Source organism: Atractosteus spatula, chromosome 13, assembly GCF_055471065.1.
Source record: "Atractosteus spatula isolate fAtrSpa1 chromosome 13, fAtrSpa1.hap1, whole genome shotgun sequence".
NCBI lineage: Eukaryota > Metazoa > Chordata > Actinopteri > Semionotiformes > Lepisosteidae > Atractosteus > Atractosteus spatula.
This window is the reverse complement of record NC_142718.1, coordinates 1022825-1039104: the sequence shown is the minus strand read 5'-3', so window position 1 is coordinate 1039104 and position 16280 is coordinate 1022825. Positions and strand designations below refer to the sequence as shown.

General features: G+C 45.1%; 1 protein-coding gene across 2 annotated transcripts; it reads left to right on the top strand.

The window, feature by feature from the left end:
- The first annotated feature begins 3195 nt into the window (after window positions 1–3195).
- On the top strand, window positions 3196–16042 carry LOC148821523 (GTPase IMAP family member 7-like). Of its 2 annotated transcripts, XM_088930933.1 has the most exons (4): window positions 3196–3282; window positions 3920–3949; window positions 6780–7447; window positions 14960–16042. In XM_088930933.1, the coding sequence occupies exons 1-4, from the start codon at window positions 3258–3260 to the stop codon at window positions 15767–15769; spliced, it is 1533 nt and encodes a 510-aa protein (XP_088787059.1). In that variant the 5' UTR covers window positions 3196–3257; the 3' UTR covers window positions 15770–16042. The 2 variants fall into 2 exon arrangements, with proteins under 2 accessions (XP_088787059.1, XP_088787058.1); XM_088930932.1 differs by lacking the exons at window positions 3196–3282; window positions 3920–3949; window positions 6780–7447 and adding an exon at window positions 13550–14061 and having other exon boundaries at window positions 14949–16042.
- Window positions 16043–16280: the final 238 nt, after the last annotated feature.

Sequence of the window (16280 nt, the reverse complement as noted above, 5' to 3'; positions counted from 1 at the left end):
AATCATCTGTATTCCCGCATTAACTATTATTTGTGATCTGATCTTTATCATAGTTATAATAAACACAAACTGATTACACAAATAACACAACCATACTTTTACTTGTGTATATTGAATACATTGTTTATTTAAACATTCAATGTCTGTGCTGGAAAACATATGTGAACCTTTAGATTTAGTAACTGGTAACCTCCTTTATCAGTAATGATCTCAACCAAAAGTTTCCTGTAGCTGCTGATCAGTAAAGATGATTCCAAAAGGTTCACAAATTTTTATTTGAGTATTGAATGAATTATTCTATGGCCAGTCGTGAACATTTAAAGATTCTAGTTGTGCCAAAATACTGTGGTCAGCAGTTATTGCCAGATTTTACCCACTTTCAAATTGCCCATCAGATCTTATTAGTTGTGAATTCTAACAAAGTTATAATAAAAATTCTAAAGTGCACTTGCCTATTTACACATGTACAAGTCTCACGCCCTGTAGCACATCACTCTGATACAAGCATTCAGTATTTCTCCATCATAGTCAGGTGCATCTTGCATTTGGTGTTATCATAAGCTCACCATCATGCTCATCCAGGACCAGAGTTCCTCTCGCCTCTCCAGCCTCAATCTTTCACTCAAAGACGGCAGCTCTGCGCTTCAGACTGCGTTTTTCTGTCAGGTTTCCTGATGTCACCAAGCCCTCAGCCTCAGCTGCAGTGGCTACCCCCTGGCAGAGTCATCCTCTTTCTTCCTCTCCATACTCTCCTGCTCCATTCTCCCTCCCGCTGCAATAAGGGCCCAGTTTCTCTCTGCTGTTTTGCCTCTCCCCTGCCCACCCCTCTTTCCCCGTTCACGGCAGGAGCCCCTGTCTCTGTCCCACTCTGCCCCGCAGGCAGATCTGGGCTTCCTTGCTCACCCCCACGCTCGGGCCGAGCGGCTACAGCAACAGGATACTTCCCTCCTTTTCCCTTTGTCAAGGTGGAACTACGCAGCGCGCGATTCGTAAGGTAAGCACAGGTGGAGGATGGGTGTTGAGAAGGAGGATGAAAATTTATGCACTTAAATACACAAACACTTGCACACAGGTACAGGTGTGCAAAGCAGATTGCAGAAAACGCAGACAAAAATCTCACTATTATTGAACAGTCAGGAGGCAAGTCTTAGGGTTATTTGTGAGAGAGTTCAGAAAACTCAGTTGATGAGCAATAGTTGCAGATTCATAGGTACATCAATATAAAATAAAAGCAAAGAAATAAACTTTATAGTATGTCTTTCCTGTACAGAGCCTTTTCTGTATCAATAATGAGAGAGAATAATGTGTGACAGTGGGTGTGTCAGTCTCACACAGGACAGTGTGGACAATGGGTGCACCAGTCTACATATTGATCGTGTGGACAGTGCAACAGAGGACAAATTCCTATAAAGGATCCGTATTGTTGGTCTATTAGTGGATATAAAGCACTGACATTTCTCAAATGTATTTCATTTCTCTACCTTTTTCACAAGAGAATTTAATACTTTCATTCTTTCATGCAAAGAAAAAGGAGATCAACGTGTTGGTTACAGATTTTACCACAACGGCCAGCGTCTTCAAACTAGTTTCTGCTCATGATCGCACTCACCCTTCAGCACCAGCAGAGACAGGAAGGCAGACCAGCTGCAGAGCTTGTTCTTCACCTGACTTGAGTGCTGTGGTTTCCTGTTTGTTCTCTTCCTGACCACGTGAGCTCAGCTCATCAGCTTCACAACCAGTATACAGGCTGCTTTACATGTACTGAATTTTGAGAGCTAACAGATCACCCCGTCTGTGTTTTCATCAGCTCTTCAAATAAAACAAGAGGCTTTCATCCTCTCAGATAACTGAGAAACTGTGGTGATGTTAAAATGGTGCGTACAGTACTTAGATTTGCAGAAGTGTTGTAAGCTCTGTTAGGACCGCTGCTCTGCTGTTGCTTGTTTGACTAACAGATTAAAACAGATTAAACCTGCTTTTTGTAAGCCTATGACGTGCAACCAGAAAGAATAAGACAGTTAAGGTAGCTGAAATATTTTAAAGAATAAGAGACCTTAGTGCAAAGGGACAGATATGAAATCAATATAAAAGTGATCTAAACACTTAAAATATTCTGCTTAAGGACAGAATGGATGTATCCCAGGGAAGAGTAAAGGAAAGGTGTGACCCCGATGGTTTAACAAATCATTCAGGGAAAATGTACAGAGACAAAAGCACTTTATACAAAGAGTTTACAAAAAGAACAGAGTCCAATTAAAAACAATGAATTGCAAAAGGTCAAGTGAGGCAAAGAAAGGAAGGGAGTTCTGTTCATCCTGTTCCAGATGATGCTTTTCTGGTTAATGAGGACTACAGCGTTAATTTATTATTTGTGCAAGTCCCTTTTTTCTTGTTTTTTTAAAGTGCGAAGAAGGCTGCAGGTGTAAACTGCAGTGGTGGGTATGATGTCATTAATTAATCCCTTTATACTGCCAATAGGTGCTGAAGCCGAAAGATATGGAAACCGAAGATTCTATAAATAGGTTAAGAACTTCAGTACTTTAAAAGTTCCTGCCCTTATTGCTGCACTGTTTTTAATCTGGGTGATATACAGTAGTTAGTGGAGGAATCTGTACTTGTAGTCTCACTGATTTAGATTAATAATCTAGTTTCTGGCATCATCAATAAACTTGGGTGCTTTGTAGACGATACAAACTAAGGCAAAGGGAACAGCGAAGAAAATTCAAGCTTTTTTCCCCACTTTTAAGAAGATCATCTTTTTACAACTAGAGTTCTTCAAAGAACAGAACTTTTGTACCTGTGCCTGGAGTGTAAGATTGTATTCTAGATTAAGATGAATACCTGTACATCTGTACAAGAGAGCTGAAGCAGGTTTTCATCAATCTGTACCCCTTCACAGTGTAACTGCTGCTGTGTGAGTCCAGGAGACACTGCTGAACACTGCGGCTGTGTCAGAGGGTGTGTTTATCGCTGGTTCAGGGCGTGAGAGCAGAAGGACAGTCTCACACAGCTGAAACAGACACAGGCAGCAGCAGCACTCTGACTGATCAGCACAAGAGCTGGAGACATGAGCGGACGTTACACACGCCTTGGTGAGTCTGTTTAGTCTGTTTCCATTGGCCTCGGTGTGCCAGCGGGTGTGTTCAGGGCTCTCAGAGGTTCAGGTATAAAGACAGAGGGGAGGTAACTCTCCACAGTGTTGAGACACAGGCAGCAGCAGCACACTGACACCCTGAGCACGTCGACACCCTGCAGTCATGAGTGATAGAATTCCTCTACTGGGTGAGTCGGTCTTGCCGTTATTTCTAAGATTACAAATTAAGCAAAGAGACTAATAGTCTATTTCTGTCAAGCACACAAATTACTGAGGGCATCTTCCCAATGCAAGAGTTAGGAAAGTGCAAAAAAACATGACTACACTAAAGGAGATAGGATTATTTTTAATTGCTTAAGAAATAACTATCTGCAGAACAGGACAAATGTGCCCGTTTCTTCCATCATATGAAGACAGTCAGTTCTGCTCTGCTGTTTTCACCATGTACACTGGATATAGCATGAGGATTCTGTCACTACCAGTCTTCATAACACGAGCAGGAATAAATGTCACACAGAAGGCACCAGCCACTGTGCGAACAAGTCAATGTAAAATGATATCCCATAAAAGTATTAAGATTAAAACGTTTTTGAAATATTTTAATTTAAAAATGTAGTTTTGTATTTGCTGTCATTTTTTTTAATGAAATTGTTTAGAAAATTAAAACTACCAGCAGTAGTAGAAGCAGTACAAATAGTTCAGACCCCAGTCTCTCCCACTTCTGTATTTCCTGCATCTTGGTGTAGACACTATCGCATTATATTCTGTGACAGTTGCTTGTGCTGTGTTTGTTCTGAACCACAATACTTCTTATACTCTTCACAGCTGGTGGCAGTGAATTAAACTTCTGTTATGGTAAGTAGAGTAGAAACCTAAAACAATAGTTTTACTTTCACGACTGACATGTTTTGTGAGTGTGTGTTCCAAGATGGAGTCATCATACATTACTAAGTGATATGCTATTTGTGTTAAAGTTATGCATCAAGAGCTCCTGAACTTGGTAAATAGAAACAGCTGATATATAAATACCCCATAATACAGTAAGAAAAACAAATAAAAAAAGTTCAAATACAAAGTAAAATCAGATCAGCCCAATAATTATCTTGATGCTTGGAAGAAACCTGCAGACGATTACTGTTTAAATCAATATCTTTTAGATTCATGTGAATGAATTCTTGTATTTTTCTTTCTGTATTCCTCATTTTATATCTTGAATCAAACATGAAATGTACATTTTTTCCCAAAAATTTTACCAGACGGTGTCCATAAGATGTAATTACACCCCAATACAGCTCCACTCCCCACCAGTATTGAACTGGTGCTATAAATAACTAATATACTTTACAGTCACAGCCATCTCAATATACTGTACCTACAGTACATTCCTGGTCAGTACAGTTAAAACTAGGCCCTGGAAAGTCAGCTAATAGAGAAAATTGATGTCAGATCAATCATCTGGCATATCAAGGTCTGCAGACTAGGAAGCTTACTGAAAAGTCGGTAATAAACTATTCAGGACCAAGAGAACGAAAAGGAAACATCCAGTACACAGAAACTGGGCTTGCTCCCACACAAAACACAACATGGGGTCAGTATTGGGATAGTAAGCCACGAAACCTCTGCGCATCAAAAATACCTGCAACACCCATGTTCAAAACATTGTACAAAAACAGAACTTAAGACGGGCTAGATTCAAAACTAGAGTAATTTATTTTTACGGTTGCAAAAAACCAACTTGGCCCTACAAACGCATGTACAGAAGCCACTATCGAATTTCGGCCTCTTCAAAAACTTTTAACACCGCCACAGACGGTCTTCTCAACAAACACAAAGCTCATTCCTACGTTATGCGCAGAACAGACTTGACCAATGCCCACCTGGAAACAAGCACTACTACAAAGAATGCAGTTAAATAACACAAATTGCACAAAATAACCTAGAATGCAAATAGGTATTTTACTCCTCCGCAGTGGGACAATGGCTGGTAGCCAAGCTGATACAACCAGTCAAGACAACGTGATCAGTTTGACCAGTGACGAATAGAAATAATGGTAGAAGCTCATGTTCTGTGAGAAAAAACATGTATCATAACAATAAGCCTGTCAATGCATGTATTTCAAAAGTTTGAATATCAGCATTTTATTCATTGGATGACACAAAAGGTTTCAAATCAATATTTTTTTTGCAAAATGGAGGTGGGCAGGGAGATGACCCAACGGAATATTTGATTGAGAAATATTAATGGTACCGCTACTTAGTGATACATGGATAAATTACAGTAATCTGTTGTTGTGTCCTAATTATACCCCAAGTTCCCCAGTGGGACCCCCCTCCCCAGCCTGGGCAACCGGGGCTTGAATCTTCTCAGAAAACTATAGGTGCTCTCGCCACTCTGGAATTTTTGGATGTCTCATTGGATACAGTTACACACACAGTGGCGTGAGGACCTATAGTTGTCTGGGGAGACAAGGGAATGCCAAGGGAAGAAATAAACATATTCGCCACGGGTCAAATGTTTAAGAAGAAGCGAATCGTGGGATTTAAGAGTAACAGCACGATCTCCACATTCCAGTACTCTGTGATCAATAAACTCAGAGCTGGGTAAGAAGAGAGAAATGAGATTGACATCTTTACCTTCGAGAATTTGGTGGTGCAAATGAGGAGTGAGAGAATGACGATGGACTGTAGCTGCAGCCTGAGATCCTGAAGCAGTAGGATAAAATCTGTCAGGGGGACGGGTAGAGGGAGACTGGAGCCTTATGGAGCACATTTTCATACTAAAGAGATTCAGTTCCTCCAGCCTGTCAGTGTGGGACGCTCCCTTCAGACTGAAGAGACTCAGTTCCTTCAGCCTGTCAGTGTGGGACACTCCCTTCATACTAAAGAGACTCTGTTCCTCCAGCCTGTCAGTGTGGGACACTCCCTTCAGACTGAAGAGACTCAGTTCCTTCAGACTGTCGCTGTCGGATGCTCCCTACCGCCAAGGAATGCATGTAGTTCCTCTTCCCTGGATTGACATCAGAAATATATTTTCTGCAGAAATCCAACTTGTACACATTATTTACAATTATATTGTCACGCATTCCACACGCTCTCACAAACGCCGTCACATTCCCACGCACACCCGCTCACACACCCACACCGCAACTAATCTTCCTATTGCCTTTCACTCCCATCACTACTGTAACCCTCCTCTTTTCCCTGACTATCGCTCCCTCTTTCGTTTTGATCTGGTTTTGATTTTCGCCTGCCCGTTGGTTCTTCGATTATGAGGACTTGCGTTCTTGCAACATTGCAGCAGCGCAGGGGAATCACCAACGTGTGCCCCGCACAGGGTCCTTATTTTTATCAGAACGATCGCTAACATATCTGATGAGGTCTTACAGGCATGTTATGAAATTTTCAAAAAACATTCCTAGGTTTAAATTCTATTATTATAGAATAATATGTATCACAACATGTTGTCTTTTTAACCGTTTCCACACATTGTGTTAAATATACCAATGATGGGACAACACATGACTCAGTCTGTTTCATAAGTAGCCTCTTTTCTAGGGAAACAAAAGTGAGTGAAAACCCAGCTCCTACATTCCAATACACTGATTAACTTTGAAGAGTTATGTATCATCTAAGACTGTTGTTTGAATAACATCAAATACACAACCACAGTTTACTTGTTATTCAGCAGGAGAGGAAGATTCAACAGAGATCAGGATCCTGCTGGTGGGGAAGACTGGAGTGGGGAAGAGTGCAGTAGGAAACACCATCCTGGGCAGAGAGGAGTTCAGATCAGAGCTCTCTCCCTCCACAGTAACACAGCAGTGTGAGAAGGGGACAGGAGAGGTGTTAGGGAGGAGTGTTGCTGTGATCGACACTCCAGGCCTGTTTGACACAGATCTCTCCAATGATGAAGTCATACGTGAGATCGTGACCTGTGTCTCTCTGACCTCCCCGGGACCCCATGTGTTCCTGGTGGTGATCCAGCTGGGCAGATTCACACAGGAGGAGAAGGAGACAGTGAAGCTGATCCAGAAGACCTTTGGACAGAGAGCAGCAGATTACACCATAGTGCTGTTCACACAGGGGGATCGACTGAGGGGTAGAAGTATTGAGGATTTTCTCAGGAAGAGTGATGATCTTGAGCAGTTTGTCAGACAGTGCAGTGGGAATCGTTATCGTGTGTTTAACAATGAGAATCCAGAGGACCGCAGTCAGGTGACAGAGCTGCTGGAGAAGATAGAGGAGATGGTGGTGTGGAATGGAGGAGGCTGTTTCACCAATGACATGTATCCAAAGGCTGAGAGAGCGATCAGGGAGGAACAGGAGAGGATCCTGAGGGAGCGAGAGCCGGAGATCCGCAGACAGGAGGAGGAGCTGGAGAGGGAATACAGGGGAGAGGAGCTGGAGAAGAAGAAGAGAGAGATCTGGAGAGAAGAAGAGAAAAAAGCCAGAAAGCAAGCAGAGAGAAACAACTCATTTCTGCGGAGACTGGGTATTGTGACTGGTGCAGGAGTAGGAGCAGCAGGGATAGGAGCAGCAGTAGCAGCAGGATTAGAAATAGGAGCAGCAGTGGGAATACTGGGGGGGCCAGTAGGAATAGCAGTAGGAGCAGCAGCAGGACTGGCTGCAGGGACAGCATCAGGAGCTGTGATAGCCAACAGAGAGAAACTGAAAGAAGTAGCAGAGAAGTGCAGAGTGCAGTGAGAGGAGACAGAGACACAGAGCCACACTCTCACAGAGTTACTATTATTATTTATTAAAGGGGAACTGCAGTACTACTTTCTCAGGAGTATTAATTCTCAACCGCAAAGGTTACAAAATTCAAACTGAGTGTAAAATCCTGAGCTCTGTGCAAGAACTGTATAGTTGCCAAGTTGTTGCAGAGAGACGAGAAACTGCTGGTTGGACCACAGGCGAGAGCGAGAGTTTGCGTGAATTGTGATGTGAAAGCAGCCCTTCCTGCTCACTACTCACTGTACGGAAACATGGTCTCCTAACTACTGTATGTTAATTCTTTTTTTGTGTTTTTAAACTCATGTATATATTTTAAACAATGCCTCACTGTCAAGCAGTTGGCTGTTCAGAACATGACACACAAAACAGAAGACCAGATCAGCAGAAAGTCAGCCTGTTTCCTTTTCCAGGTGAAACTCAGCTAGCCAGGAGATGGGTAATAAACATGGGCACTGACGTTGGTCCCATCGACAAGTTTCTCAACTTGATTCAGCGTGATGGACGAGCGAATAAGTACAGGTTGTGCAGAGACATTTCACCCAGGAAATGTTTGAACGTGATCTGAATGCTGAGTAGACAAGTAGTATTTGCCAGTAAAACTACAGTAGTCTTGAAGTTGATATGTTGAATTGGTTACAGCTGAACTCATTCAAATCAGCTGTTCATTTAAATCGACTACAGCACAGCCACTCCTCCATGAATATACATCCTGCTAGATTATTTCTTTTAGCTAAAGATTTGCCATAGAATAACCACCAGTGTAAAGGATAGAGCACTTCTGCAAAACTTGAAAATGAACAGGAGTGTGTTTTAGTTGGTTGGCAGGCTCTTTTTTAAAATACTTAGATAAAGTATCTAAAAACACATTGCCTTGGACGTGTCGGTTTCATGAAAATATTTAAGAGTAATATAGCAGCAAAAGTTGTTTAGTGTAAACCATGTTTACAATTTAACTGGCCTACTTTTGTGTCACCAGAAGTTTTGTTGCTTTGTTCTAAATCGCACACAAGGGAACTACACACACACTGAAACTTCATCTATTTTGTGATACAAACTAGAGGTTGTACACATGAACACACATAGTAATTTCATTGTGGTTTGAAACACACTCATCACTGCCGATTCATCATAACAACACTGCAGTTCTCCTTTAAATTGTAAAATACAAAATGTTTGCTTTTTTCTTGCAATTTAGTCATTTTTATATTTTGTAATTACCAGTAAATCTGACCTACCTGTTAAGAGCTTGGCATTAAAGGTGTTGTCAGTGCGTTACTAACCCAAGAATCATCTGCACACAGAGATTTTACTGTTTTATTTTTGTTTAATACATATATTTGCTTGCTGACTTGTTATCAAGCACTGAGCTAAACCAGAAGTAAACAAACTGTCTTGGTGAAATGGAGGACAATGGACAAATGGACAATGGACAAATGGAGGACAATGGACAACTGACGGCCTTTGAGTCTTTTTCTGTTTGTCTGAAACCTTAAAATAAACCTCTTTTTGTCTACACTGTGTCATCTCCTCACTGATTAACGCCATCAGAGGTCAAGTTTGTGTACAAGTTCATATTGAGCTTTCAAGGGAAAGACAGCAGCCTGACAGCAGCCCCAGTCTCCCCAGTCTTGAGTGACTCTTGTACACGGCCAGCCTGCCGTCTCTCAGGAGCGCCGTCTCTCAGGAGCGCCGTCTCTCAGGAGCCCAGTCTCTCAGGACCGCAGTCTCTCAGGACCGCAGTCTCTCAGGACCGCAGTCTCTCAGGAGCCCAGGGCTGTACCTGCTTGTTCCAGAGCAGATCTACCGGACGTCTGTGTGTCAGTGACGTGCAGAAGACAGGAGCTCACAGCCAGTCCCCAGAGCTCCTCTCTGAGGAAAGCAGGGATGAATTAATGTTCAACTAGTGATCCACCTGTTAGTGTGGTCCTGTGACCAGGAGCAAGGGCAGCTGTTGAGTCATTTGGTTCGGATGGCTCCTGCGTCTCAGGGATTATATTCTAGATCGGCGGACCTGTACAAACACTCTCTGCTGGTTTACTTTCCAGCTGAGCTCTGCATCTCCAGTGCTACAGTAACTGAGGACTTATTCGACCTGCTTGCAGGTTTAGACTTATTGAAGTTGTTTCTTCTGTTACTCCTGAGTGTGACAAATACCTGACTTCAGGGATATTGTTTCCACCACCTTCTGAGTGTTTGAAATACCCGTCTACAAGAGCACACAGAGCTGCACACAGCCTGCGCTCAGCAGGAGTGACACAGTCTCAGACACTCCCACTGCAGGAGTGATACTGTATCAGACTCACTCACAGCAGGAGTGACACAGTCTCAGACACACTCACAGCAGGAGTGACACTGTATCAGACACACTCACAGCAGGAGTGACACTGTATCAGACACTCACAGCAGGAGTGACACTGTATCAGACTCACTCACAGCAGGAGTGATACTGTATCAAACACACTCACAGCAGGAGTGACACTGTATCAGACTCACTCACAGCAGGAGTGATACTGTATCAAACACACTCACAACAGGAGTGACACTGTATCAAACACACTCACAGCAGGAGTGATACTGTATCAAACACACTCACAACAGGAGTGACACTGTATCAAACACACTCACAGCAGGAGTGACACTGTATCAAACACACTCACAACAGGAGTGACACTGTATCAGACACTCACAGCAGGAGTGACACTGTATCAGACACTCACAGGAGTGATACTGTATGAGACACACCCACAGCAGGAGTGACACTGTATCAGACTCACTCACAGCAGGAGTGACACTGTATCAGACACACCAACTGCAGGAGTGATACTGTATCAGACTCACTCACAGCAGGAGTGATACTGTATCAGACACTCACAGGAGTGATACTGTATCAGACGCCCACAGCAGGAGTGACACTGTATCAGACTCACTCACAGCAGGAGTGATACTGTATCAGACACTCACAGGAGTGATACTGTATCAGACGCCCACAGCAGGAGTGACACTGTATCAGACTCACTCACAGCAGGAGTGATACTGTATCAGACACGCCCACTGCAGGAGTGATACTGTATCAGACACACTCACAGCAGGAGTGACACTGTATCAGACACTCACAGCAGGAGTGACACTGTATCAGACCCTCACAGCAGGAGTGACACTGTATCAGACACACCCACAGCAGGAGTGACAGTCTCAGACACACTACATTGGGTCAGACATGCCTGTAAGACTGACACTTCTAGACACACCTGTAATTTTCTGTTGCAATAAACACAGAAAAGTATAATATAGTAAGGCTACAAATCTCAAAGTGTGCCTGAAAAATATAAACTTGGGACACATAAAATATAAAACAATATAACATTTTAAATATACATCTTCAGTAAAAGAGAAATCTAATTTTTCCTTTCAGTCTAGTACTACTAATCTAGTATTAACAATATATGGATTTGAAGTGTTGTGTTTTTTTCTTCTCTTTTCAGCAGGGAATAAACCTCTTACTTGTTCCTTTGCAGTCTGCGCATGCTGACGCAGCTCCCCTCCTGAACTAGGATTAAATACTCCGTTTTCCAGATACTGAAAGACTTGCCTGACTTAAAGAAACTAAACTTTCAAAACAGGTGCAGAAGAAAGAGAACAGACACTGAGAACGAACTCTGGTGCTGCGTGCGAGAGACCAGGTCTGGGTACGTGCTGTTTGGCTCATGCAGTGCAGTTAGGGGTTTCTGTTTGCTCGTCTCAGGATGCTCGATTTCCTCTCTGAAAAACACATACTGTACCACAGCCTGTGAAATGAGAAGCTTTAACTACACAAAAACGAGACGTGAGCTGTTTTCTCAGGTTTGTGGGGTATTGTACACGGTGTAAAGGCACTTTCATAAAACCCATTTCGATGCCTTGAACTAATACACTGGAACCACAGAAAGACTGATCAGACAAGGGCAGTGCGTCCGCAACAGTCTGGGACCGGGCTGCGCCTGTATCTCTTAGGATTTGAATTATTTTCTGGTCTACCTGTTAGCGAAACCAATCCTTCCATAATAAATGGTTCATAACTAGAGTCAGGGGGATTGTTTTCGCTGGATGAAGGAATAGCAGAATGGGAAACAGTCTTAACAAACCCAGCACGCTAAGATTGTTGCTGCTGCTGCTTACGGTTCAAAGACATGCAATCAGCAATAACATGACCTTTTATTGTGGCAGTAAAAACATTCACGCTCCTCTTTAGGACGTGGGGGACTAGTTTTTACTGGGGGAGACCGAGCTTGTGAACTGGGGTAGACAGTCTTCTCCGCAGACACAGACATGAAAACGTTTCTGTGCATGAGCACAAACTCATCTGCCAAAACAGCAGCTTGCGTTAAAGAAGTTACTTTGTTCGTTCAGATACACAACCACACGTTCAGGTAAACAACCTTTAAACTCCTCCAGCAAGACTAACTCACATAACGAGTTAAAATCATTCACTTATCAAAGAGAACGCCCTTCTCTCTAGCAAATTCAACGGAAGTGTGGCTCAACACTTTCTGGTGGTTTCGAAATCTTTATCTATACGCCTCAGGAACCAGTTTGTATGCATGTAGGATTGCAGCCTTCACAGTATCATAGTGCAATCTTTCTTCTAAAGAAAGTGTAGAGCAAACTTCCTGAGCTTTGCCCACTAACCTACACTGACCAGACCTTCTCAGGCCAGCAAAGCGATGTAGAAACGCCCGAATGCACCAAAGTACGAGTCAGCTTCCGTCTCCCTGAACACAGGAACTAAAGCACTGTGCTTACTTACATCGAGGGTGGTCGAGAGAGGATCGTGCACAAGAGACACGCTAGAGGCCTCGGAGTGGGGCGGCTGCGCAGCAGGAGCGTTCCCTCTAGCTTCTAGCTCAAGCTGTCGGAGCTTAACGTCTTTCTCCGCCTCGATCTCCATCTTACGATTTGCAAGGCGCAATTCAAATTCTGCCTAGTGCTCCTGGGCTCTTTCCTGCGCCCCCATGTGCAAGCGGGCCGGACGAACTTTCAGGCGAGTCTCTCTTTTTGACCCAGTGGAGACGGGAGAGAACGGATCAAAGGGAGGCAAGGTGGCCTTGACCTCAGCCACCCCCGGCACCTGGTCCTGTTCTTCTACAACCATAGCAGGGTTAGCACCGGCCCCAGGAGAACCGGCGTCCTCGCTTGCTAGTGCAACGACCTCTAACTCCTCCACCTATCCATCACGGCTCTCTTGATGTTCCTTCTCCGATGCCTGAATCCGGAAGCGATCGGCAACTTGGAGCAAATCGTCCTTCCTACACCTGTCCAGCTGCTCAGAGGAAGGTTCCTCCACAAACGTTCGCAAATCGAAAGTAGCCATAACTACCTTGCGTGAAAAAAACTATCCAAATCTCTCAATCCAGTCCTTATTCCACAAAATACCAAATAACACTAACCAGTCCAAAAACGTACAAAAGTACAGTGTGATAACAAGGGTTGGTGCAAAAAGTCATTATTTTAAGGTGAATAAGTGACTGGTACGTAATAAGACACGATAACACACAGGGGTAGGGAACTAGAGTGGTGCCGAAGAAAAAAAAACAAACAAAATGGAGCTGGCTAAGAAAGTTATGAAGGTCTTCCCAGCGGATATTGAGGAACGACAGAGCGATTGTACATCTTCCCAAGAACTGCCTTCCCACGCGTGCTGTGGAGCCCGGTGCGACACCCTGTCCGCTCACTGGCGCCCCCTGGTGGCGGTGGCAGATCCGACCGGTACCGGGCGGCTGGCAGGTGTGGTCGGAAGCGGCCCGGTCCAGTATCTGGTCCGGAACCGGGGAGCTGGGCTTGCTGGTTCTTCTGCACTGGGTTTTCAGGGAAGGAGTAAGTAAACGTTGAATTAAACGCTGAAGGGTGAAAAGAAGAAACGCAACTTTCGGGCGTCTCCGCGGTCGTCTTTAAAAACGAAAGCAAAAGCCGTTTTTATTTCGCGATTCTGAAACCCCAGAAGAACAGACAGTGCGCTGCTGCCTGGAGCCGGAGCCGTTTTTATTTCTTATTTACCGTCTTTTTAAAATCGCTCCCGGGTTTCTGTCGGGAGATCGGCTGTGACGGGACTTTGCTCAGGGGCTGGTGTTCAGCGAAGAGGATTAACACCGTTTTCACCAAGGTTCCAGTCCAGCACCCGAACCGCAGAAACACACACACACACCGGTTCAAGACGGGAGTCCCGGAGTCCAGCAACTGAGGCGTGAAGATGACCGCGGGTGAGAGTCTGGCTTCTCTCCTCAACCTGCGCTCTGAGCGGACCGGGTGTTAATGGCGCTATTGAAAATAAAACGGTGACCGCTGTAAGAACACGATTAGACATGCAGATGAAAAGGCTCGTTTAGGAACGCGCGTTCTTCTTATGTGCACTGCATATTTCTAAAAGACAGACTGAATGTAATATCGGCATGGTCCATCGTTTAATCTAGAGTGGATTAATGTCCCGTCTATTACTTTACCAAACCGGCCTCTCTCCTGATGTCTCTCTTATGTCTTTATGTCGCGATACGCGAGTTGACTAGTTGGAGCCGCATTTCTGGTTAGACTCCACAGCGTACTACACAAAAACACACGTTCAAAGTCAGACTGCAGGGTCGGATCTCTAGCTCGGGTCGACCGACAGCAGCTTTGTCTTGGAAAAGTGTGTTCAAGCTGTAAAGAGAGAGTACAGAAAGATTGAGCTGAGCTCAACTGTGACGCGTTAACAATCGCATAAAAACTTGGTGAGGAATGAAAGTTGAATGTCATTCCCAAATGCCTTCGAACACATTTTAACGTGTAGGACTTTAGCGCCTTTTTTCTACCCAGAGTGCTGTGGAACAAGCTACTCAGCCCTGTTGTTGGAGCTGACACCCCAGCTCCTCTGGAGGCACAGCTGGATTCGAGCCAGTCCAGTGATCTGACTGAAGGACAGTCAGCAGCGCTTTGATCTGACCAGCTGTTTCCTGAAAGATGTCAGTTTCACTATCTTCCCTGGGCAGCTTGTTCCACTCTCTCACCACCCTTTGTGTAAAGAAGTGCCTCCTGTTTTTCTTTGACCCTGTATTCACGGTGTGTCCCAGTTCTCTGCATGAATTTGACTCATTGTAAACGGCCTGTTTTTCAGTGGCCTCAGACCCTCTCAGAGTAGTGCTGGTTGGGCTCAGCGGAGTGGGGAAGAGTGCAGCAGGAAACACCATCCTGGGCAGAGAGGAGTTCACATCAGAGACCAGCCCCTCCTCACTCACTCTGAGCAGCCAGGAGGCACAGGGAGAGGTGTGTGGGAGAAGAGTCACTGTGGTCGACACCCCAGGCCTGTTCAACACTGAGCTCTCTGACAAGGATCTGAGAGGAGAGATCCAGAGAGCTGTCCCGCTGTCGGGCCCTGGACCCCACGCTGTCCTCCTGGTCATCCAGCTGGGCCGCTTCTCCCAGCAGGAGCAGAGAGCAGTGGAGACCCTGCAGGAGCTGCTGGGAGAGGGGGTGAGCCGGCACACGGTGGTCCTCTTCACTCACGGAGACAGGCTGAGAGGCAGGAGTCTCCAGGAGTTTGTCCAGCAGGATGGGAACCTGCAGAGCATCATTCAGAAATGTGGGAACAGGTGTCACCTCTTCAACAACACTGACAGGGGAGACGGCTCTCAGGTCAGGGGGCTCTTGGAGACGGTGGAGCAGCTGGTGGAGGAGAACGGCGGGGCCTACAATCCCATGACCTCACCACGCGCTGTGGGCAGGTGGATGCTGATCCACCTGGTCTCAGTGCTGGCAGGGATGGCGGTAGGGGCTGCCGCAGTGCCCAGGGAACAGGCAGGGGTGGCAGGGGCGGCACTGGGAGCCCTGATTGGGGGATTGACAGCTATCTGCCTCTCCAGCCTCTCCAGCTTCCTTCTTGACCTGGGAACACGGAGATCTGCCGGCTCTGAGGAAGACCGCCGAAAAGACCGCTGAGGATCGCAGTGACCGCTAACAGGCCTCTCCGGCACAGCTCCGGGGTCTGCAGGAGGTGACCGCTGGGCTGGACAGGCAGCACATAGTGGTGACCATTGTCCACTGTGCAGCATGTTCAACACGGCAACAGGACCAACTGGACAGTTCGGAGACCCAGCCCGTCTGTGAGTCAGTAAACCGGACAAGGTCATCGCTGTCCCTTCTGTCCTACAGCATAGTGACACTGGAAAACTGCTGCACAGCTGAATTTCAATAAAATACAGCAAAAATAAATGTCACTGTTCCTCATTTTGTTCTCTTTAACATCGTTATTGAATCACCTCATAAAACACACAACTGAAAGAAATATAAAGGTGTAGTTTAAGCACTGTATAAAAGGGATTGTACTCGTTTTATCTGCTCCACGTATTCCCTTCATCTCATCCCCAGCTGTACTGTCCCTATGGAATCACAGTGCGACTTCCACTACTTCTTCACTGAGCAATTAGCGGTTCGTTAAGCAATTGATTTC